General features: G+C 37.2%; 1 protein-coding gene across 2 annotated transcripts in view; it reads left to right on the plus strand.

Moving 5' to 3' along the window:
• The window catches only part of TANK (TRAF family member associated NFKB activator), a 75,841-nt gene extending 58,265 nt beyond the window's left edge, over positions 1–17,576 (plus strand). For both annotated transcript variants that reach the window (XM_055108672.2, XM_008974418.5), the window contains 4 exons: positions 5,322–5,398; positions 6,036–6,151; positions 12,371–12,951; positions 16,745–17,576. In XM_055108672.2, coding sequence (XP_054964647.1) covers positions 5,322–5,398; positions 6,036–6,151; positions 12,371–12,951; positions 16,745–16,921 — 951 coding nt within the window. In that variant the 3' untranslated portion in view covers positions 16,922–17,576. The remainder of the gene's footprint in view (positions 1–5,321; positions 5,399–6,035; positions 6,152–12,370; positions 12,952–16,744) is intronic.
• The last annotated feature ends 7,650 nt before the right edge of the window (positions 17,577–25,226 follow it).

Here is a 25,226-nt window from a genome sequence, read left to right on the forward strand (position 1 = left end):
AGCAGGAAGACTGCTTGAGTCCAGAAATTTGACTCCAGTCTGCTCAACGTTGCAAGACCTCCATCTCAAAATAAGCAGCTTTTGTGATTTCAGTTAAATAAGTAATACATGCAAATTGCTTAAATAATAGCTATTTTCAAGAAGATAGCTTCTGTTCTTCATGGTGTAGTGGCATAACACTAAATTTGTGGTTAAAGGATTTTTCCAAATCAGTTCATTTTTTCTTTCTTGAGATGAGTTCTTGCTGTGTTGCCCAGGCTGGTTTCAAACTCCTCCCTCTCAGCCTCCCTAGTAGTTGGGATTACAGGAGCACACCACCATGCACAGCACGGATCAGTTCATTTTAAATGTAGTGTTTGGGGAAAGAGTGAAAGGAGTGTGAGAAATCTTAATTAAATTGCTCACTGAAGTTATGCAGTTTCTATTTTGCATTAAAAAAGCATGTCCACAATTAAATATTTCTTCCCTTTAAAGAAATCAGAAAGATATATGCAAAAGGTACCTAATACAAAGTGAAAGACTTAGAAGACAGATAGTAGAAAAGTATTCATCTCATTCTACAAATTAACTTTGATAGAATTGAAATTACAGTAATTGTGGCAGTACTGGCAAAGGATTTTACCTTTTCTGAACAATATGTTTTATTGTAGCATTGAATCAGTAGAGATTGTGGGGATGGGTTATGTTAAACCACAACCCAATAAAGAACTTGGAAGTAATTAGGGTGTTTAATTTTATTTTTATATTGTTTATTTTCTTGCCACTTCCTTCAGAACTCTGGGATGGATCCCATTTTGCCCTGGAGTTGTTCCCACACTGGCAGTGGGTTTGCCTAGCACACTGTATCACACAGAACAGACAAGGCTCCTAGGATTTGTGTTTCTCTTGCTTTGCTAGATTTTCAGGAATGTTAATGAGGGTGAGAGAACCATAGATTTTATATGGCCGTAAGTTCTTTTAGATTAAATACAATATTCTATTTTTTTATCTTTTGTCCTCAAACTTTTATGTACTATTCTTTTATGTTTATTCTTATCAAATATCTTTTTGTAATTTTTTTTTGGTCCTGTTTTATACCTTAATCTTTTTCTGTCTCAGCCCTTTTTTCACTTTCTCCCTGATTCAGCTGTATCCAGTGCTTGACTTCACTATAACATCTTTTGTCTCAGTATATGTAGACTGGTAAGGAAATATTCAACCTCAGTTCCTCGTTTAACATTTCATTCTTAGTTCTCAAAAATCTAAGTGACAAATGAATCTTATTTTCAGTTTTTTTCCTACTACTTACTTTTCCTTTTTCTGTAGTGAATTTTATCAAGCTAACATTTATACCTATTCCATAGTTTATATTCCCTCTACCAATCCATCCCATCCCACCTTGGCTTATTTCTTGGTTTACATTGATCCAAGTAAGGATTCTCGTTTCTGTTTTAAAAGCATATTTCTATTTAGCCTCATCCAGAAACGAAATAAAACATTGACTACACTCAGTTGCCTAAGCTAGCTAAAAATAAATATTCCTTTGCATGCAAGGATCGTAACTAAAGTTTAAAGGGAGTCTTTGATATGAACACTGGAGTAAAGTGAAATATGTATCATTGAAAACTAACCTTCTTTACTTAATAGAAGCCTTTTAAAGTTTAGGTTTCTTACATACATATGAGAGAATATACATCTTGTTAAAGAGTTTAGTCAGAATTATCTTTAAAAATTCCATAACTCAGCTGGGCGCGGTGGCTCACGCCTGCAATCCCAGCACTTTCGGAGGCCGAGGTGGGCAGATTGCCTGAGGTCAGGAGTTCGAAACCAGCCTGACCAACATGTTGAAACCTTGTCTCTACTAAATATACAAAAAGTACTCGGGCGTGGTGGCGAGCACCTGTAATCTCAGCTACTTGGGAGGCTGAGGCAGGAGAATCGCTTGAACCCAGGAGATGGAGGTTGCAGTGAGCCAAGATCACGCCACTGCACTCCAGCCAGGACAACAAAAGCGAGACTCTGTCTCAAAAAAGGAAAAAAAAAAAAATTCCGTAACTCAATTTTATTTTGCTGACTTTAATTGCTTAAAATTTTTAAGAAAAAATATGGTTTTGAATGACAATTTTTATTTCTTTTCTGTATCTTTCCAATTTTTTATAAAAGGAATAAAATAATTTCACTTTTAGTATCAACTATAACAAAAGCAGGTGTTAAGGAAAATGTACATTTCTTTCTTTGAGAGGTTGATATCTAACATATCCTAGAATGGGAAACAAAAACATTTTTGATTATTTTTGCATCAATAATAAAGCCTGATTTGGACTAATGAAATATTAACCACTTTTTTTCTCCTCCTTAAATATCACTGCATATTCAACTGTCCCTTGAACATATATTTTTGATATAATACCCATCTAGGGAGAAGCTTAAATTGACTTACACTAAATCAAAATTCTCCCAATTCACATAGGAAATTTAAGGAAACATTTTACATCTTCCAACTGTTTCAGATGTGTTTATCTTAATGGATTTAGTTGAATGACTTACCCAGCGACATACTGGAAGTGTATATGAAAAGTATGATGTGTAAAACTCTTATTTCAGCATTCATTCCACAAGTTCAGCATTTCCAAACTAGTACTTGGAACAGTTTATGATGTTAAGTATTTTAAGTTTTAGTACCTCAAAATAAATTCATTTTTTGAATGATTTAATGCTTAAAATCTCCTAAAATATAATGTTCAAAATTCCCTTGCTTTCTTATTTGAAGTTACAACTTCATCTTCCTGCAGTACAGAGCCCACTTGGATTATATTTGAGAATAGAAAGAAAAATACAAGTTATCTTACTCTCTGAGATGCTGAACAAACTGATTAATCTTTATTAAGATAATGCATTGACAAAAAAGTCTGAGTTTCTGGGAAAGTGTTGAAGTTGCCATTGATTATACTAATCCTAAATCCTTTGAAAAATTAATGATTGTTTTCAGAAAGTTGTATCAGACTGCTGTAATGGAAAATAGCATTAACATGTTATGCCCCATTCTAAATAAACCCGACTTCAAAATGTCTGTCAGAAAACCGTTTACTTTTTTTTTTTTTTTCCCCCAGGTAACATGTTAAGAGGTGCCTTTCTGAAAATTTTTCTTGGGTACCGGGAACTCAGAATTTTCATTTGAAATATATTAACAGCTTTATTTGGCATGAATGATAAAAGGTGCAGTGTATTGCCTAGTACAACCAGTAATAGTTTTTTCAATAAGAATAAAAACAAAAATAATAGTAAGCAGAGCTGTGTTTCTAACCCCAAAGAAGCTGAAGACCTTAGTTTAGATACGTCATAGGAATTCCTCAAGGAGTCCTCCTTTACCTCCTGCCAACACACCAAAGGAATCTTTTCTTGATAAATTCACCCACACTAGTTATCAAATCCAAACATCACAGAAGTAAGTTAGCATCAATGATTTACCAAGCGAGACAAAGATTTGTCATTTTTTTCCTATCTTTTCCTTCAGCCCTCTTCATCCCCATTAGTTTTTAATACTTCTTTAATCTCAGAAGCAGTCATTCCTAGTTTATGTCAAAGTCAGGACTTTGGAATTTGGAGCACTATCTTTACCACTTTCTGTAACTATCTCCAGTTTTAGGCTAAAACTACAGGGCATTACTCTTTTTTTTGTTTTGTTTTTTGTTTTTTTGAGACAGTCTTGCTCTGTCACTCAGGCTGGAGTGCAGTGGTACAATCTTGGCTCACTATAAGGAGGTCATTCCATTTAATATATAATCACTTATTTTATGATTTGTTTGACATTAAATTATCAAATATAAGTATTCTCTTAATATACCTCTTCTCTGATTTTGTTGATATAGACTTAATAATAAAATCTTTTAAAAGTTTGTTGTCGTATTTGTAGTGTTCTGACTGGCTGGCTAGCTGTAAAATGTTGCCTTTCTTCCTAGTCCACACTAAAATCCATTGAGTGTTCTAATTGTACAAAACACCATAGAAAAACCTTGTCTACCACTTTTAAAAACAAACTGTGAATGTGAAAATATCTTCTGATGTGACTGCATTATAACGCTCAATACAGCAGTTTTAATCCAGAAGAATATATGACCTGAATGTTTGTCAAACACATGATATGCAGCAACAAAATAATCTTTATTTTACTTCAGTCTGACAATATAATGTATAAAATCACAAATTGTTTGTATTGGCAAGATTTTATTTTACTAATTCTGAGATACTATAAAAATAATACTCTATATATTTAAAGTATTTATTTAGAAAAAACTGGGAAATAAATTGGAGAAGATATTAATTTTAAGAAAAACAAACTGAAATCAAGTCTTTGTCTTAGAGAACAAATAAGACTCTGAAGAAATTGAAAGAAATCTTTTGAAAAGCAAGAGTGAAGTACTTCAGTGATAAGACACAATGAAGTAAAATCTTCCATTTATAATAGCTACAATGACCTTAATTGAATAAAATCTAAATGTCACTAAAGACAGATATCCACTGGTTTGGATTTGAAATTTAAGAACTATTCAATTTTGGATGAATTATAACTTATGATTCTGTATTAGGATTCTTCAAATCTCTGGGCTTTTCAGTTTATAAGCTTTAGAAAGTACACAACACTTTCTAGGTATGATGTAAAATTTTTTAAATATTTAAACCATAGAACACATTATTACAATATGTTCTTTAATGTTGATTTTTAAATGTCAGAATAGATGTAATACCAGTGTAAGCCACAGGGTGGGAGTGAAAGGCAAGAACTTGTGTTGAAGCAGCTTAAATACATAATTGCACCATCTTTATAAACCTTTTAAATGCTTGTTGAATTATAAGGAGCTGTAGCTTGGTTTTCTTTCTTCCTTTAATACAGCTGCATTCTTCAGCAAAGAATCTATAACAAAAGACAAACACGTTGATTTAAATATATAGGCCATTTTTACTGAATATCAAAAGAAGTAGACACATAGATTTTTTCCCCCTAAGTTTCTGAGCGTATGAGGTGCTTGGTGAACAGAGCAGCAATTTTGATCAATAGTTGAATTTGAGAAATTTCTTGAATTACCAGTACCGGAAATAGTAATTGAAGTTACCAGAAATATTTCATCTCTTCATACTTTCCTTCTTCATTTTCCTTTTTCCTTGATTTTTCTCATTTAAAGAAAAAAATCAATTGTATATTACATATAGGTCTATAAGCTGTCTCAAGTTATTTTTCAGTAGGGAAGGTAAATAAAATTTCCTTTGTGTTTTCTCTTTACTCGACCTCATTTGAATTTGGGAGCAATTTAAAGTAGTAATAGTAATCATTTTGTATCTTTAAGGTAAGAAGACAAGAGGTTTCTTCTCCTAGAAAAGAAACTTCAGCAAGGAGTCTTGGCAGTCCTTTGCTCCATGAAAGGTAGTTCTACATCCTTTTTTCTCAACTCTTAAAAATTATCAATACTGAAATATATTTTATATTTGTTTTTTTAAGCTTTAACAATTGCAAAAAAAAATAGCCTTTTAGAATAAGTGGAAGTGACCAACCCCAGAATCCTACATGTTAAAGATGACCTAAACAAGTCATGCAGTTAATAGCAGAGCTGAATCTAAAACTTGAATTCTGTAAAGCTCTACTATTTCAATAGACCAAGTGTTAAGGTCGTATTTCTTTATATGGATGGCTCCTAATGTGAACCTTACCAAAATGAGGAATATTTAATATTCTATTTAAGATATTTGCAGAGAACAAAAGTCAATGCATTGAAATTTCTAATGTGAGAATAAGACAGCCAGCATTAGTGTATATATGAATAAGTAGATATGCTAGACTATACTATATTTATGTATTAAAACTTTTAATTTATCACTTACTTTGTGCCTGGCCCTCTACAAACACAAGCTGATTTTGGGGACATTGTCTAGGAATTTAAAATAATTTTTTTTTACTTTTAAATAATTATTTTGTGGCACATAAAATGGTACTACATAAGTTTGATTATTTAAAAAACTTGGAAGTTATAGCTTTACATTTTAAAATGTTGATTTTTTTTTAGGGGTAATATAGAGAAGACTTTCTGGGATCTGAAAGAAGAATTTCATAGAATATGCATGCTAGCAAAAGCACAGAAAGACCACTTAAGCAAACTTAATATACCAGACACTGCAACTGGTAAGATTTAATTTAATTTACAGTAATATTGATTTGTTTGATTGAAATTGATTTCCTTTTGAATGTGAAAATATTCCTGAATGCCTATTAAGTGTGTAGCATCTGTAATTTACCCCTCATCCACGTATGTTTGAATGTGTACATGCTGTGTAAGTTCTGTAATGTATTACATGTGTAATTGTTGGTTTTTTTCTCTTTGTTGTATATGGTACTATATAGATTAAATTGAAAGACATAATTACTAATTATCTTAATGAGACATCCCACCTTAAAAAAATACAAAATAAATACAGACTATATCCCTGAAAGTTTTCAGTTGTTTTTTGGGGACCTTATTAAACATTAACTTTTATGTTAATAAGTGACCTTGAAGCCACACTACCATATTATATGAGCTAAGTAAAATTATAACATCAGGTTTGTTTGTAACTTCTGCCTGAAAGTTCATTACATACACTATGGATAGATGTTTTTTTCATGTTCTTTTTTTTTTTAATTAAATACAGAATCTTGCTATGTTGCCCAGACTGGAGTGCAGTGGCTATTCACAGGCCTGATGGTGCACTATAGCCTTGAACTCCTGGGCTCAAGAATTCTTTGAACTCATTTGGTTCAAGAATAAAAACGTGGCACTCAAATTTCCTGAGTGCTAGTTGTGTTTAATGCACAAAATACACATTTAGTATAAAATATAATTTAGAAGGAACATTTGTTTTACATATGTGTTATAGTATGTTTTGTAAATGCTGTACCCTTTCCTAAAACCCCAGACTGGCTTCCTGGTGTTTGCTTCAGTAGTTCTATATGAATAGCAAAATATAAGGGATTAGGTCTGGCAACCAAACACTTCTGCAAACAAAAGGAAGGTAAACTGATCATTTATAATGATAAATTCTCCTTTACCTTTGTGATTTGAGCTATTCTGCAGACAATTCCCAAAGGATGTGATTTACAGTTTTCACTCTGAGAGATGTTGCAGTCTTGCTGACTAACACCCTTTTAATTAAAGATCACTTTCCATTTCTTGCAGCTCTTACATCTAGGCTATTTAAAATCATTTTATAGTGTAAATTCACTTTTTGCTACTACTACCATTTTATTTTCAGAAAAGTTACACAATGTGGTATTACAGAAACAAAATAATCTTTGTAGACAGACATAATTTGGTTCTTTCTCTCCCTTCCCCCACCTCCCCCAAAACAACTCTTTTCTTCACCTTAATTTTTGTCATTTTCATGAGAAATTGATCTTTTGTATGGACTAAAGATACTAGGTACCTCTGAAGTAAATGAATTATTTCTGTTTAAAATATGCTAGCTATGGAGATGTAGTACCTAGAATTCATAAACATGCTTTTTTGAACATCAACATCTTTTCAAGGCATTGTAATGGTGATATATTCTTTGTTACACAGAAAACTTACCTCATTATCAATGGCTTAATACTTTGACCATTTTTAAATTGCACAGGTCTAAATCTGAGTATGTGTCTGTCAGCTAGAACACTGAGTATTTAACTTCAATTTCTCCTCCACTAAAACTGCTTCCTGATGCCTTATTTTTATGCTTTATGTTAACAGTGTCACAAATAATAAGTACATTATTCTCAAAATATTTTGTGCTACAGACTCTAGTGAAGTTTTGCTGGGGTCCAAAGAGAAACCAAAATAAATATTATACTCTGACAGTGGTATATCAAAAGGAGAAAGGAAAAAATATTTTTTGAAAAGATGCCTATTCAGGGTTTCCAAGTATGTATGCTACACTGTATAAAAATATAGAAGAACTATTTTGAATATGATTTGCACAATATATCTGGGAAGAGTATGTGTATTGTTCCTATGTTATTTTGTATTAAAATTTGATTTTTACTTTTAAATAACCAGATATGATTCATTTGAAAATACTGAGTTAGTAGAATTCTACATTTCCTATTTATTATTACTTTGTTTTTTCTACTCATCTACATATGGCAGTAGACTTAAGAAATGATAAAGATAAAATGTATGTTTATCCATAGCTTCAAATAAAGTACTGTTTGGTTCATAAAGGAGTGTCCAATTTCAGTAGAGATTAGGAAGGAAGAATATAGGATTAAGGGTAACAAACATCCATGAGAAGGGTAATAAACAACCATGAGGTCTTTTTCTTTTGTCAGTATACAACGTGATTATACTGAGAAGTAACTAAATGGATAGCCTGTATTTAAAATTGGGAAATCTAAAAATATTTCCCATTTTACTTTTTCCTTGCAAAGCTAAGTAGTCTTAAAATAGACAAAATAGAAAAGCTATTTGCTCACCTGATCATGTTTCTCAATATGGTGTCAGGATGACAAGTGCTTTCATGCATCTCATTTGAGTTTTAAGTTGTCTCAGCTTAGATTTCTAGTAGCATTAGGAATGTAAGGTTTAAATTTTTTTAATAGATATTAACTCTCACTGCTTGAGCAGATTAACTCAGATTATTTTAATGTGGCTGAGTTTTATGCCAGCTAGCTTTGCTGAAAGAAAATATGTTTTTTTAGAGCTGTTTGATTTCTCCTCGTTTTGTTCACAGCAGGGATAGATCAACTGCTAGAAAAATAATTCAAAGCACATTTCTGTCAATTTGGGGACTTCTCTCTATATACAGAAACCAACATGTTCAATTTAGCCTAATGGTTCAGAGCACAAATCTACAGTTAGGTTGCCTGGGTTCCAGTGGCAGATCTACCACTTACTATAATAGTTGTGTGGCCTTTGAATTAACCTCTCCAACCAGTTTCTTCACATGTAAAGTGGAGATAATAATAGTGCCTGCCTCAGGATTACTTTGAGTATTATATGAATTAATGTACATACAATTATTATAATAGTACATGCCATGTGGAAGTGCTATTAATGTTAATAGTCATTTCCATTAGCAGCAGCAGCAGATTCTCCAGCATTCACCTTGTTCTCCTTGTGAAGATCATTTGATAAGTCTCTCCTCTTTGGGTGTTACAGAATCTGATTACCTCGACAGTTGGTTTTCCTGATTTGTTATTTGCAAGTAGCAAATGTCATCTACAAAGACAGTACTGTTTCCTAGACTTTCCTACCACTTTCAAGTCTACTGCCAGGGAAAATGACTACTCGAGAGTTAATGGACTTTAAGAACCTCAGAGGCTAAAGAAATCCAGATAAACAATTAAGCTTGGTGACAATTACTATAGCACTCCTAGTCATAGAGTATCTGGTAAATGTTGATTATTATAGTAGGCTTTGTAGGGGAGAGATTACAGATTCATTCAGAATTCATTTGTTAGGGGCATACTATGTGCCAGACACTGGGCAAGGGTCTGGAGTTACAGGGAAACAAAACAGTTTAAGACCTCAAAAAACCTACTTTAGTGGGAAGAAAGAGAGTTATACTTGGAAATACAGTCATGTGCCAAATGACATTTTCAGTCAACAACAGATTGCATATACAATGATGGCCCCATAAGATTATAATGGTACTTAAAAGTTCATATCAGCCCAGGCACAGTGGCTCATGCCTGTAATCCCAGCACTTTGGGAGGCTGAGCTGGGCAGATCACCTGAGGTTGGGAGTTCGAGACCATCCTGACCAACATGGAGAAACCCCGTCTCTACTAAAAATACAAAATTAGCCGGGCGTGGTGACGCATGCCCGTAATCCCAGCTACTCGGGAGGCTGAGGCAGGAGAATCACTTGAACCTGGGAGGCAGAGGTTGCGGTGAGCCAAGATCATGCCATTGCACTCTATCCAGCCTGGGCAACAAGAGCAAAGCTTGGTCTCAAAAAAAAAAAAAGTTAATATCACCCTAGTGACATTGTAGGTAGCTGTTGTTACATTGTAGCACACTTTGTTTTTTTTTGTAAATTTAGTGTAACCTAAGTGTATAGTGTTCATAAAGTCTACAGTGATGTACAGTAATATCCTAGGCCTTCACATTCACTCACCATTAACTCACTGACTCACCCAGAGCAACCTCCGGTCCTGCAAATTCCATTCACGGTAAGTGCTCTATACAGGCATACCCATTTTTTATCTTTTATGCCATATTTTTACTGTACCTTTTCAGTGTTTAAATACACAGATACCATTGTGTTACCTGCAGTATTCAGTACAGTAACATGTTGTATAGGTTTGTAGCCTAAGAACAATAGGCTATACCATATAATGTAGGTGTGTAGTAGACTATACTGTCTAGCTTTCTGTAAATACACTCTATGATGTTTGCACAATGACAAAATTGCCTAAGACTGCATTTCTCAAAATGTTCCGTCGTTAAGTGACACATAACTATATAACAGAGTGTTTCAGTTCTCAGGGCATCCAAGAGTCATGGGAGAGTCATCCAGAGAAACTTATGTCCAAGCCAAGATATGAAGGACAAATAAGAGTTGGGCAAAGAGTAATGGGAGGGGACACTTCAGGCAGTCTGCACAGCATGTGCAAAGGTGCAAAGACAAGAGAGTGTAGCTATTTTGGAGAACTATACAAAGTTCATTGTAGCCAGAGTATGGAGTGAAAGATGAGCATGGAGAGATGACCAGGGGCCAGTCATGAACAGTCTAATAAGCCTTTTCTGAGATCTGAGGGGCTTGTAGAGCCATCAAAAGATTTTATTAGGAAGGTAACTTGGTCAGATTAGTATTTTAGAAAAACTACTCTGAGAATGAGGGATGGAGGGGAAGTTGCAGTGAAGAGAACAGATTGGATATGAGACAAATTCAGAGGCAAGGAAGCAGTTTAAAGGCTGTTACAATAATCCAATAAGAAAGGATGGTATGAAGAGAGGTATAAAGAGAGGCAGTAGGTATATAACAAAATGAACCAAAGAAGTTGGTTGCATTTTACTACACATACCCAAACAGAAAAAAATATATTGGAATGTGCTGTGGCAAAAGACAGAGAGGTGTCATGAGACTGCCAAGACCAAAGGAATATAAAGGAACTGACATTTGTTAAGTGCCTACTAACCTGTACAGATACTTTGTATACCTTGTGTTCTGTATACCCTGTCTACCTAGATTTGCATCATTGGTAATGTCTCCATTTGTGAATGTTCAACAGTGCTGATGACAATCCTTAAAATACATACATTACCAACTTCAGTGCCTTCTTTAAGGGACATTGTGGAGCTTAATTTGGCTTTTTCTAGTGTCTCAGAATCATCAACATGGAGAGTACTTTGATGATTGTTTTTTTGTATTGAGCACTCATTGGCCCTATACTAGACTGTAGTGTTTTCTAAGTTCTTATATCAGCTTCTTTGTCTTTCTTATCTCTTCCTATGCTTTTAGCTCTTGTTGATATCTATGTCTGCCTTTAGCAACTCATACTCCCTTTTAATTTGCTGTTTCAAACCAGCTATGAGCTGTGGAAATACCACCAAGTTTGTTAGAATAAATCTAAAATGACAATAGGAACAAAATTCATCTATCTATGAACCTTGTGGCTCTAATTCTGGCTCCTCAGAAGCTCTGTTTTCTTTCTAGCTTTTGACTGTGTCCTACAAAGCTGAATTTGTTGGATAAGTGGTTCTAGATAAATGAGCTACAGAGGCCCTTTTGTCTACCAGATATTTACCTGTTTTTTACAGAGGTCTTTTTTAAAAAAAGATATAAGATGATAAAATAATCTATTCATCCACAGTTTTCTTAACATGCATCACAATATTTCATCCTTCCTTTGCCTTCACTGTCTTCTTTTTCCCAACTCCTGCAACCACCAGTCCCTCACATGGATTATTGAGAGCAGACAGTGGCTAAACTGATTAGTGATATACTTAGTTAGACAGTGACATTAATAATAAATGACCTAATTTTAGATATACCTAGTAAGATTTTCCCTTTTAACAACTTATTTGTCTAAGCAAACTCACAGTTATAGCTTCCGTTACTGACAAAATGTTTAAATGTATACACTACAAGCAAATGTTTTTCAAGTGTGGAGCAGTGTAACTGTGAACAAGATGCAAAGCTTACGGCAGAAGACCTAGGAAAAGACAAAGTAGTTAAATTGCAACTAATAAGCTATGTTTCAGTTCACCCGCTGGAGACTGCTAATATTCTGTGTAAGGTGGTAGCAGATTTTAAAATCCCAGTTGTCTTCATTTGCTATAAAAACCAATAGAAAAAATAATAATAATCTCTCCAAAGCTGATTGAACAGATTTTTTTAATGATTTGAATGCGTCTGTTTCTCTTTTGTGTTCTTCTCCCTGCAGAAACACAGTGCTCTGTGCCTATACAGTGTACGGATAAAACAGATAAACAAGAAGCGCTGTTTAAGCCTCAGGCTAAAGATGATATAAATAGAGGTGCACCATCCATCACATCTGTCACACCAAGAGGACTGTGCAGAGATGAGGAAGACACCTCTTTTGAATCACTTTCTAAATTCAATGTCAAGTTTCCACCTATGGACAATGACTCAACTTTCTTACATAGCACTCCAGAGAGACCCGGCATCCTTAGTCCTGCCACGTCTGAGGCAATGTGCCAAGAGAAATTTAATATGGAGTTCAGAGACAACCCAGGGAACTTTGTTAAAACAGAAGAAACTTTATTTGAAATTCAGGGAATTGACCCCATAGCTTCAGCTATACAAAACCTTAAAACAACTGACAAAACAAAGCCCTCAAATCTTGTAAACACTTGTATCAGGACAACTCTGGATAGAGCTGCGTGTTTGCCACCTGGAGACCATAATGCATTATATGTAAATAGCTTCCCACTTCTGGACCCATCTGATGCACCTTTTCCCTCACTCGATTCCCCGGGAAAAGCTATCCGAGGACCACAGCAGGTAACTGTTTTGCATTAACAAATATATTATTATGTGTGAACACACATTTTGCCATACATGCACAGATATGCATCTCTTTTATGTTATCAAACATCCTTTTTAAACTACTGACAGCCAAAGTTAAGGCTTTCAAAAAAACAAGTCCCATAATAAATGACATGAAATTAGAAAAGCTGAATATGGTAAAACTTTATTGGAAAGTACCTTAGAATTTATGTCAGATTTAAAAATACATGTTAAGCCTTATCCATATCTGTCGTGGTGTCACTTTCTTAGTTCCTTATTAAAAGCTTGTTTACTCAGGATTAATAAGATTATTAAATTTCATAGTGTGAAACATGCTGTTTTATTTAATAGTTTGTGTATATCATATTCATCTTTATAAGAATTCATGATCTTTCATAAGTAAATAATTGCATCTTACATTTCTATTTATCAAAATAAGTGAACTATCTTTCAGTGAATACTTCTACTACATCTTCAGTTATATAGTACACAGATCTGTAGGGTTTAGTTTGGTTTTGGTTGCTAATCTGGAAATGAACATGTAGCCTAGTATATTTTTTAAATAGTCTCTGCATGTGTATGATATCAAATATTTTATTTAATGTTTCTAAAGCTCACAGGCTAATATCCCCCAAACCACTCCTGCCCTCCCTTTTAGATTCAAATTCTATCACAGAATGATTCTTTTAGTTAAAAAAAAGTTTAATGTCTGAAAGCAAATGAAAACTATATAATTTTTACAAAAAACAGAAGCTTATGAAAATACAGATTGATGTAAATGTCTATGTAACTTGCAAACATTTGTCTGATTTCTCTTTGCCTTGAGATATTTTTTAAAAAAAAGTTATTAATACCCTTTTGCTTTAAGTACACATATAGGTTATAGACTTAAATCAGCATGCAAAGAAGGCAGTTGTCAAGCTGTGGTATATTTTAGTAGTGGGAAGAACTAGGCATGGCTGACAATAAGTTTTAATTATAACCTCACTTATGTTCTTGTTCATTGTACTTTATTTCACGTCATAGTCTCAGTTATAGTTGCTACTAAATGAAACAAATTAAACAATTTCATTTATTGCAAGTAGAATTCTTGTGGAGCTGTGAAGTGCATCAGTTCTAATGCTTGTTACTTTTTTCTCTATTGTATGTCTTGCTTGTTCTTTTACTAGTCTGTGCATTCATGTTTCAGTAGATGGCACCCTGCATTGTACATTTGCTTTCTATACTACAGCAAGGGAAACAGCTGGTATGTGATTACAACTTGATGGAAAAGTATTCAGCTTAAAAAATTCAGGAGAATTAGTGTTGAGTTGTCACAAGACATGGGGCATAAGGTTAGATAATTGATATTTTGGCAGAAAAAGCAAAGAAATTAGTTTGTTTTGAAGACCATGTTACAGTTTAGGATGGAAAGAATATTTCTTAAAATGAGTTTTTTAAAAAAAACCTTTTAAGCTATTTTATTAGTATTAATAAAGCTAGTATTATGCAAGCTAGTATAAGTACAAAGCTAGTATAAGTACAAAATTCCTGAGTTGGGCCAGGTACGGTGGTTCATGCCTATAATCCCAGCACTTTGGGAGGCTGAGGCAGGAGGATTGATTGAGCCTAGGAATTTGAGACCAGCCTGGGCAACATAGTGAGACCTTGTCTCTACAAATACTTATAGATATATAGATATATGTAGCTGGGTGTGGTGGCTTGCGCCTGTGGCCCCCAGCTACTTGGGAAGCTGAGGTGGGAGGATTGCTTGAGCTAGGTAGTTCGAGGTTGCAGTGAGCTGTGATGGTGCCACCACACTCCAGCCTGGGTGACAGAGCAAGACCCTGTCTCAAAATAATAATAATAATAATTTTTTTTAAAAAAAATCCTGAGTTGTTTGTAGATAGTAGCAAAGACAAGTGAAATTTTTGGCTACATATTTCAAAATTTTACTTTATATCAATCATTACTACTAAACATCTATTTTATATATTCAGCTATCATAACCAAGACTAAAGTATATCAGATTATTATTGTTCTATGTGATTTTCTTTTTTACTTTGCTGAGTCAGTGAGTGGGATCCCAACTAAATTCTATGAAGAGATCAAATCTGAACTAAAAGTTCTTAATAGAGAAAAATGAATATGGACTTAATAGGTAAATTGGGAGTAGAAGATTGGCTTACCAAATTTAGAAGCTAAATTGCTTCTGATTTAATTTCTTACTATTTTATATAAATAAGAATTATCTTTAATAATCTTTTATTTTTGGCCATATCAATTTCCCATTACAGTGATTTGTACTTTTTTGTTTAAACTGAAAACATTAAAATTAGAATCAAGTTAACTCTAACTAGATTTTTGTTTGTATGCTCACAATTTTTACTACTTTTATCAAAGAAGTTTTTCCAGAGAGTTATTTTACCCTAAATTTTATAACATTTATTTTAAATATTACTATTTTTGTAATAAAATTGACATTTCTTATGAAAGGAATTGAGTCAGCATTATTATAAGTCCTCCATACTGATATTTGAATGTGTCTGGGTGCCTAGACAGACGTTGTATATTTACACCAATTGTACACAGCTGTCCAGTAAACTGTTCATAAGAAGACAGTGATGTCGTGAAACCCAAGTGCTTCCATTAGTAATATACTGTTTATGTAAATGATTGGTTAACCAGAATGAAAGAAGTTAGGGGAAATAACAGTAACACTTGTCAGGTGCTAGACTAGGATGTGTGACTTTAAAAACATATTAGTAATAGGAGGATAAGGGGTCTCTTTAAATTTGACTTTATGAGATGATGATTCTTAAAATATCAGAATTTAGCTGTGTCAGAGGAATTTACCTGTGTCCACATAAGAAAGAAATTTAAAAAAATAATTTGGTTTACACAATTCAGGAAAATATTTTCCAGTTAACAGACATCTATTGTGTAGCTATTATTAAGCTAAATGCTATTTCTTGTCCTTCTAGAAATTTAAAAAAAAGAATAAATGCAGTTATGAAAGGGTATTTATGTGCTGGTTATAGTGGAGGTGGTTCTGTTAGATTATGACTTTCCATAATTCTTTAACCAGGCAACTATTGACGAGTTTCACTTTATTCAGCCACAAGAATGAGTAAGGCCAAACTACCTATTATATAACAGAAGCAAAGTAAGAAGTCAAAACACTGCATGTGTTAGATTTTGTTGAATGATTAAATATTTGTGTTTTTAAAAACAAAAGATAACATCAGTGAAATTTGTTCAGTAGTTTAAAAGGAAAATTTTCTTTTTAAAAATCAAAATAATGCTGATTCATGTATGATGTATCCACTGTATTTGCTTATAAACAGTAGTGAAATTGATTTTGATTAAGACGCAATGCACACACACATCATGTCTTGTGTACTATGTAATTAATAAAGCCCCTATAATTTAAGGTTTTTATTGTAAAAAACAAAAGATAGAATTTAATTTAAAAGACCAAAGTATTAACTATTGTTCCAAAACTACTGCTGTTGTGATCATTGAGTATTAAAAATTGCATGCTAAAGCTGCAATCTTTTTAAATATATAAAGATAAAATGCATGACTGTGTGTGTCCCAAGTGACTTTTAATCAAAGTTTAGTTGTGCCCTTTATGAAACCACGAATTGAGTCATGTCATGCTAACTTTACGGAAAAGTAATTTGCTTTTATATTAGGGAATTCAATATATATGCCCATACATAACGCATTCAGAAATTCAAATTTGAAGTCCAGTGCTATTTGAATTTAAACATAAGTAACAGATATTTTTGTTTGTTTCCTGCAGCCCATTTGGAAGCCCTTTCCTAATCAAGACAGTGACTCGGTGGTACTAAGTGGCACAGACTCAGAACTGCATATACCTCGAGTATGTGAATTCTGTCAAGCAGTTTTCCCACCATCCATTACATCCAGGGGGGATTTCCTTCGGCATCTTAATTCACACTTCAATGGAGAGACTTAAGACACATTTGAAAACAGACATATCAAGTTCTATGTGATGATTTTGGGTTTTTAATACTGTAAATACTTGATTGTAAACTAAATTCAAGATCATTTATAGGAAAATCTAGTTTCACAGCTATTTGAATTTTTTTCTGGATTTACTATATAACTCTTATTTTTTAAAAGATCATTCTGTTCTTTCAAGGAGAAATAAGCCTAAAAGAAGAAAAACAAAAAAAAATTCTGTATAAAACTATAATCCTTTGTATTCATGTTTACAGTGCTATTACTATAATTCAAAATTATGTATGTGACTTAGAGTTATATAATCATAATTTATGTTTATTTCATATATCTAAGTTTATTGCTTGGATTTCTAGTGAGAGCTGTTGAATTTGGTGATGTCAAATGTTTCTAGGGTTTTTTTAGTTTGTTTTTATTGAAAAATTTAATTATTTATGCTATAGGTGATATTCTCTTTGAATAAACCTATAATAGAAAATAGCAGACAACATAAACATCTTTGTAAATATCAAACCTAATGCATTTCTTGTCCAGTGATAAAACAACTGGTAGAATTATTTAAACACTTTAGATTTTTAAATAATATACATGGCTTTAATTTTTACTGTGTGTATAGCTACATGATGAAATTAATTAAATATTAAGAGGTACTTATGTTGTGATCATTTGTATGTCCTTTGTTCCTGAGTAAAAAAAAAAAAAAAAAGGGAAGGAAGGAATCACATTTTTAGGGAAGTTTATAAAATTCATGTTTTCATTTCAGTAACCTAATAGAATGGTGATGACCAGATTTGGTGGCATTTATTACAATTAGTGAATCACTTTGAATTTTAGAATTATTCTTCAAACTAAACTTTCTAAAGAAACATTTGTTTTTAACGGGAGAAAATCTAAAACCCTGCAAGGACTATCTATATTTGTTAACTTAGATTAGAAATGTTCATATTCTTGTTGAGAAATTTGTTATTCATTGTTAGCAGCCTGATTGATGGCCACTGAAGACATTTGAGAGAGTGGATACCAAATTCAGACGGCTGCTAAATTTGTTTAAAATGAGACTTCCCTTTCATTTTTATTCCCTATGATTCTCGCCTTATAGGTTTCTGTTTTCCCCTGATTCTTAAAAGTGTTTAAGGCATGGCTTCCATTTTATGAAGTAAGCATTGATTTGCAACTCTCAGAAATTTAAGCCTTCTTGAAGCAAGTGCTTTAAACTAGAGGGTGTGGGATGGGGGAATTTGAGCAGGCCTCTGTGCCACAGTGAAGAACCTTAACTTGTGGAAGAATGAGAGTGGTGCCTCGACTTCTCCCGGTGCCAAGCACATCATATTGACATGTTCCTCACCAGGGTGACAGTAATTATTAGGTATTCACTGCGAAGGGTTCTGAGGTATGTACATCTTTCTTTCATTGCCACTAGGGCTGAATGGAAATGCCTAGACAATTATCCAAGTTTCTTCCCTTCCCCCCACTTCCCGCCCACCCAGCCTCCCTTCTCCGCGCGCGCGCGCGCACACACACACATACACACACACACACACACAAAATTAAAAACTTCCCAGCGTGTACCAGCCAGAATATACCACTGTACCTATCTGGTGAAAGGGGATTCTTTTTTTCCCCTGTCCTTTTCTAGATGGGAAGACTTTCTCTCAACACAGTTGACATCTACTAGCTTGCTGACAACCAGAGGAAACTCCGTGTCCCAGAAGGTGACTCAAATTAAAGTGTACCATTGACCTTCCTCCCCAGCCCATCCTTTCCCCGCCCCCACCACTTTTAGCAGGACTAGCAAACTCGGTTTTCTTCTGGGTTCCAGCGGCACCCTAAGCTCCACGTGGTGAGGGACATAGACCCTTTGGGGCCACAGGAAAGGCAGCCTGGAGAGCAGCCCCCTGCCCTGCTCTACAGAGGGAGCGCGGGTCACCGCTCTAAAGGTGGAGTGGGCACCCGCCAGGTCTCTCCCTCTGTCTCATGACTGAGTCGCGCAGGGTCTGGCTTTTGGCATCTGCTAAGCGTGGCCGGGTAAGAACAGCTCCCAGGTAAAAAAGCTGCACACGCGAAACGCCGAGTCTGAAAAAACCACCCCCGCCGAGGCGAGGCAGTTGTGAGCGGGATGCCTGAGAAGTGGGAGGTGAATGTCCTCGGGAGGGCCCCCCCGGTGCAGCTTTCCCCGGAGGCTGAGGCTGCTGCCAGCGGGGACATCTGCTTTCTTACACTCCAGCCTGGCTCACCCCGCCCCCTCAGCCCCGGGTTGCGTGGTTATTTTACCAACACGGGGGGAGGGAGAGCTCGAGGAGGTAGAAAAGGGGTGGATAGAAGCTTAGAGATTTTCTTCCCACTCCCCCCATGTCCCCTCCTTTCGTCACATCTTTTAACCTTCAAGGTAAAGACTTAAGGAAACAATAAGCGTGTCCGCCGGCTCGCAGGCCCGCCGGGGTTCTCGGGCGCGGGGCCTTGCCCCTCTCCATCCTCCCTGAGTCCTTCCCCGAGTCGGGCCGCGCTTCGGCGGTTCGGCTGGGCGCAGGGGCCGGCCGGGTGCGCCCAGCCTGTGGCGCCTCCTCTCCCGGGCTGCTGCCTCGACAGCTGCTTGTAGCTACAGTAATTAGACTGTCAGTGCTTGTTAGAGGAGAGAGGGGGAAACACGCTTCTAACAGCAGATTCCAAGACTCCCCAGTTTGTTAATTTCTAAGAGATCTTTAAAGCATTAATTGAGGTCTCCCCAACTCTCCCCTCCCGTCCCTCTCTGCAACTCCTCCCTTCCCAAAAATATCTTTAGGAGAAGCGAGTTCTCTCGGCGTGGAAGCAGTGTTTCCCGCAAAACTGCCAGCCCGCCCCCCGCTCACGCACAGACACCCAATTTCCCATATACAGATAAATGCACACATGTATACGCGAAAGGTTAACTCGGCGGAGGACTCGCCCAAATAAGCACCGGGATTGCATTTAAAATAATAAATAAATAAATAAATAAACTAGGAAGGAAAGCGGGGGGAGGGAAGCAGAAGTCGGGAAGAAAAGAGAAAAGCAGCAGGCTGATTACGAGGTGTCAAAACTGCCAGGAGCAAGAAGGTGATAGCAATCAGGGGTGAGAAGAGTGCGGCATTCGTGCGGGGCAACTAATTATCCGTCTCATTTGAGAAGAGCAGCATTTGAGGCAGCAGCGTTCGCCTGCTGAACGGTGACAGATTGGCGCGGAGGAGAGGGGAGGTGTTAAAACAATGGAGCCGGGCGCGCGAGCGCTGCTGCATGCTAATCAGCCCTCCCTCCGCCTGCCTGCCGCGCTCCCTCCTTCCTCCCGGCCTCCCTCCTCCGCGCTCCCTCCTCCCGCCTGCGGCGCTCCCTCCTTTCCAGCGGGCCCCGCGCCGCCGCCGCCACCCGCTTCCTGCTCCCTCGCTTTCCCGCGCGTCCTTCCCGCCGCTGGCGAGTGGAACCCAGCCACCGCCACCGAGTCCCTAGCGGGCCAGGAGCCCCCGCGCGGCCCCCCGCGCCGGCCCGGTGGAGTGCAGCCCCGCGCGGGCTCGCCCGAGGGCTCGGCCTGCGCCGCGCGCCCACTCCCCGGGGCGGTGGGGCGAGGACCCGCGCTCCGGGATCCACGTACTGGGGAAGCGGCCGAAGAGCCTGCGTTCTCACGCCCACTCGCTTTCTGGTGAATCGACCGCGTCGGCCAGCGAGCGCGAGTGGGAGTCCAGGCGAATTCAGAAAGGGCTAGGGACAGGCAGGGGTGAAAAGAGTGACAGGGCCACAAAGGCCAAGAAGGGCTCCAGGACTGAGCGCAGATCTCCTGCCCTGCCCGAGCGTGGCCGCCACCCCGAGGCCTCCAGCCGCCCCCAACCCGCCCTGCAGTGGCCGCGCCCCGCTGGCCTGCGGCGAGTCGGCGAGGTCAGCACCCCCCGCCACGCCTCGCGCGCTGCGGCTCTTAGACCCCTGGAGCCCCTTTTTTGCCAGAGCTACCGGTCCACGGTTTAAATGATCGCAGCGAAGATACATAAAGGGCCTTAGCATTAGCTGTGCTTCCAAGGCCTGACCTCCTGACCCCAAGACTAGATTAAGGGGCCGTCTGGGCCTCGAGAGTTCCCTCGAAAGACCGTCGCGGGGAGAGAAGGGCCTGGAAAGAAGCGGGCCGCGCTCCCCCCTGCCGCGAAGACTGCGGGGCAGATGGGGGCAGGAGCTGATCTGGAGGCCCAGCTCCCCGCCTTTCCGCTCTGTTCTATACTCTGGCCCGAGAGAAGCTAGTCAAAAACAGCAGCGCCCTGGCCGCCCCTCCGACAAAGAGCCCATCGGAACCCGAGTCTGCTGAAAAAAGCCTTTCATACCTGTTGATGCAGGCGGGGACCTGAGATTTCATACAACCTCCTGTTACTTTTTGACCGTAAAAGCTGATTGTTGCGCTTAAAAGGCACTTTTATTCCTACCATTAAAATATTTTTACTGTTACGGGTTTACATAAACTACCCTTATAAACATCATAAAACTTCCTTCCCCGTAAGCCATAGATGGACCTCCAGAGTAACTAAAAACCTGTGCAGTGTAATTGTTTCTTCTGCTGACCCCTACCTTTGCATAACTTTATACACACCATTGTTCCTTTTTAAAAACTCAATTTAAAATAAGGTTTGCTAAAGCTCAGTCATATATACACAAAGGTTTCATTTATATTATTCTGCTTTGTAATATTTCATGATAAAAGTACACAAAAATGAAATTAAAATGAGTAAATTTTGGTATTTTTATACCATCCTCATTGATCCTAGTCATGTGAAAAACTACACAAGTGCAGAGTGAATCATTTTTCCTTTTAGAATATGCCCAGGCATACCAATAGAATAGCTGAATGCAAACTTCAGATCTACTAAAATCATACAGAACGTTTTAAAGTTTTTAAGTTGAAAAATCTTAGAAGAGTTACATAAAGGATTTTGTGTAAGTAAATGTTAATGCTTTCTGCTTTCCACTCTTTGGAAAACCACTAAGCAGGCCTCTGCCCTTGGCATATACAGACTTCTTGATGCTACAGTATTAGCTGGCATTTGGAAAATTCCCTTGTGTCTGAATCTGTTAAAATAGCAACCTATCTAACAGCAAAACAAATTTTAACTTTATATTTATTCATGTAAACGTGGAGATTCAGATGTTCCATCAGCATCAAAATTAAGCAATTTATTAACTATTCACCAGCCTTTGCTTCATTAACCAATTCTGTAGAAGCAATGTCTCTCTAAAGCTGTGAATCTACAGAGCTCAAATAAATTTAGTTCAATCCCATGTTGTTATGTATCTCACCAAATTATTTATCTTCGAATAACTTGGTTTATACAGGCTTAGTGTAATTTCCTCTCAGTATACAGACCTCACAAATTTGCATGACTGTTTTAACGGTGTATTTACAGATAAGTTTTTATTTGCACATAAGGACAAAAAGGTGAAGTGAAATTTGGTCCCAATGGAAACCTGTTAGGTTCCCTGAACATATGGCTCATTGGGCTGTTACTTCCTTTTTGAGATCATTTTCCAAGATTTTTTAATATATACATCAATTTGACACCAGTTATAAAGAAAATATATTGGCTTTGAAGATTCCTCCACCTGGGGCATATCTCTTAATAACACACCATGTAGTCAGGTGTACCTCTGAATGTACAGGTTTCCAGTCTCTGAAAACGGCATATTTTGAAATCAGTCAGAGCTGCCAGTTGATTTACACTGTCTTTGAAATTAAGTAGTTCTTTGGATTCTTAGAATGCCACATTGATTTGATTAATACAGTTTAGGGGTGACTAAAACTCTTTTTTGGAAGGCTGTGCATTTGGAATCCACAGTATTACAATGATTTCTCTCAGCAGATACAAGTGATGTAAGTCTCATTTGTTGAAAGTGTGTGGTGCCAGCTTAAGACTTAAGGGGAAAATCACAGCACTTTGAAAAAGATGTAAATGTTCAATTGGTAAAAAAGGGGAAAAAACTGTGCTAAAACATGTGCCTATTTCCATTATGCTTAATTTACTATTCAAAACAAGTTTTTCCTAATAAGCTCTATTGTTTCTTTCTGTTTTGTAAAATTTAATATGTGTGAGACAAAAACCAGATTCAGAATGTGAATGAAGTCTGTTTAGCGAAAGATTGTGGGAGCTTACAGTTCAAGAAGGCCTCAAATTAAAAGAAACATCACCTTCTATCACCGAAAAGATACAAAGAAGCAAGTTTCTTGGGTCATTTCTAGGACCAGTTCCTAGATTGCCAACTTCCTCCATCCTCAGAGCTCCTCATGGATGAATTCACACACTTTAAAGTGCACCAAGCACTAGAATATTCAGAATGATTATGCCACGTTTATTTACTGCATAGCTGTAGCTTTCATCTTATTGTAGTCCTCTTTTCTCTGAAGCATCAATCCCCTAATAGGACTGAAGTAAGTTCTCAAACATGTTATCCCCTTGTCCTGACTATAGAGGGTTATGTCTATCTCAAAATCACTCACACATTTTCAGAGAATCTGTACCTGATTATGCAACCCTTTGACATTTAACCCATCTCCCATGGTTGAATGTCCCCTTGGAATCTAGAAGGCCTGGATATCCTGGCACTTGCCCATGTGTCCTTTGTTGTTTAGGGCTATACCATGAATACATTCAAAAACTATCTTGTTAATATCCTTTGGAAGGAGTGTAAAAATAATGACTTCTCACTTTAAAATAATTCAAGGAATAGTTGTTTTTAAAAGAAAATATTAAAGACTGCCTAATTCAACTTTCTTTTTGTGTGGACAAAACAAACAATAAAGAAACAAAAAAACCCCACTGTATCTAAAGAGAATAAATGAGTCCCTCACACCTACTCAAATAGTTGGAACTCAACTCAAGCTCTCCTGTCTTTTTCAAACTATTGTTTTTTCCATAACCAGCCCTTACCACAAATAAAATATAGTTTTTCACTGACTTTGTACTTTGTTTCAGAGGAAGCCTAAGTCCTATCCAAAGTCTTTTTACACAAAAGAATAAACCACAGAGAGAGTAGGGGGCCTGACATTACCTGACACTGGAGTGGGGTTTATTATTTAAAGGTTGTCGGCCAGGTGAGGTGGCTCACGCCTGTAATCCCAGCACTTTGGGAGGCCGAGGCAGGCAGATCACCTGAGGTCAGGAGTTCGAAACCAGCCTGGCCAACATGGTGAAACCCCATCTCCACTAAAAATACAAAAATTAGCTGGGCGTGGTGGTGCATGCCTGTAGTCTCAACTACTCTGGAGGCCAAGGCAGGAGAATCGCTTGAACCTGGGAGGCAGAGGTTGCAGTGAGCCGAGATCGCACCACTGCACTCCAGCCTAGGGGACAGAGCCAGACTCCATCTTAATCAATCAATCTATCAATCAATCAATGTTGTCAGTTTATCACCACTCTAACAAGGGCCCCAGTCCATTTCTGCTTGGAAAAGAGACACCTTAACCCACTGGGTGTTGAGCATCTCTCTGGCCTGCTCCAATGAGGGAAGAGCAAGTCATGGAACATATTTTTGTAGACACAAACTAACATGAGAGAAGATAAAAAATGATTTGTACCTCTAGAGTATGGAGTTAAACCATACCATAACTGCCAAACCACAGTGCTAAGTTTTTTAACAGTCTGAATTCTAGGTTAGAGTTTGTCTGGGGGAAACAAAATAGCTAACCAGCATGAACTGGAAGTGAGCTTATGTATTTTCTAAAACTATTGATCTGGAACTAAAACATTATCTAAACCAACCAAATACTTCATTTAGTTCCAGACCTGGCCTTCACTGTCTGGAGATGGCTGTGCAGCTCAGAAGGAAGTCTCGGCCTTATATTATCTTCCCCTGAGAGTATTGGTGAATCAACTCTGAAAACAGCACTCATTAGACAAATAGTTTCTCCATTTGCAGCTGTTAAATAGCTCTACCCGCCAGTGATAAAGAGGCATCCTGTGTGGGTGTATTCAGACCTCTTCAAGCAACTGGCTTAAAAGGAAGGCTAGCTCACTGGGGATCCAAAGTATCAGTAAGGGTGATAAAGCTTGCTTGAAAAAGCTCTCTCTAACTGGGGCTGGGGAAGCAATGCAAGCAGCAGGCTTTCTCCAGAAAGCAGCTTTCTAACTCCTCACCCTGTCACACACACTTCAATATACAAAGACCCACTGTTTTGTTGCGTTTTTCCTGAGGTTTTACCTTTGGCACTGCAAAAGCCTTTTCTTTCAGCATCTGCAAGACCCTATTGGATGAGATCTATTTCTAGGTTAAAGCCTTTGATACATTTCAAAGCAGACTTTGCCTTTAAAGTTCTCAACTCA

This window comes from Pan paniscus, chromosome 13 (assembly GCF_029289425.2).
Source record: "Pan paniscus chromosome 13, NHGRI_mPanPan1-v2.0_pri, whole genome shotgun sequence".
Classification (NCBI taxonomy): Eukaryota; Metazoa; Chordata; class Mammalia; order Primates; family Hominidae; genus Pan; species Pan paniscus.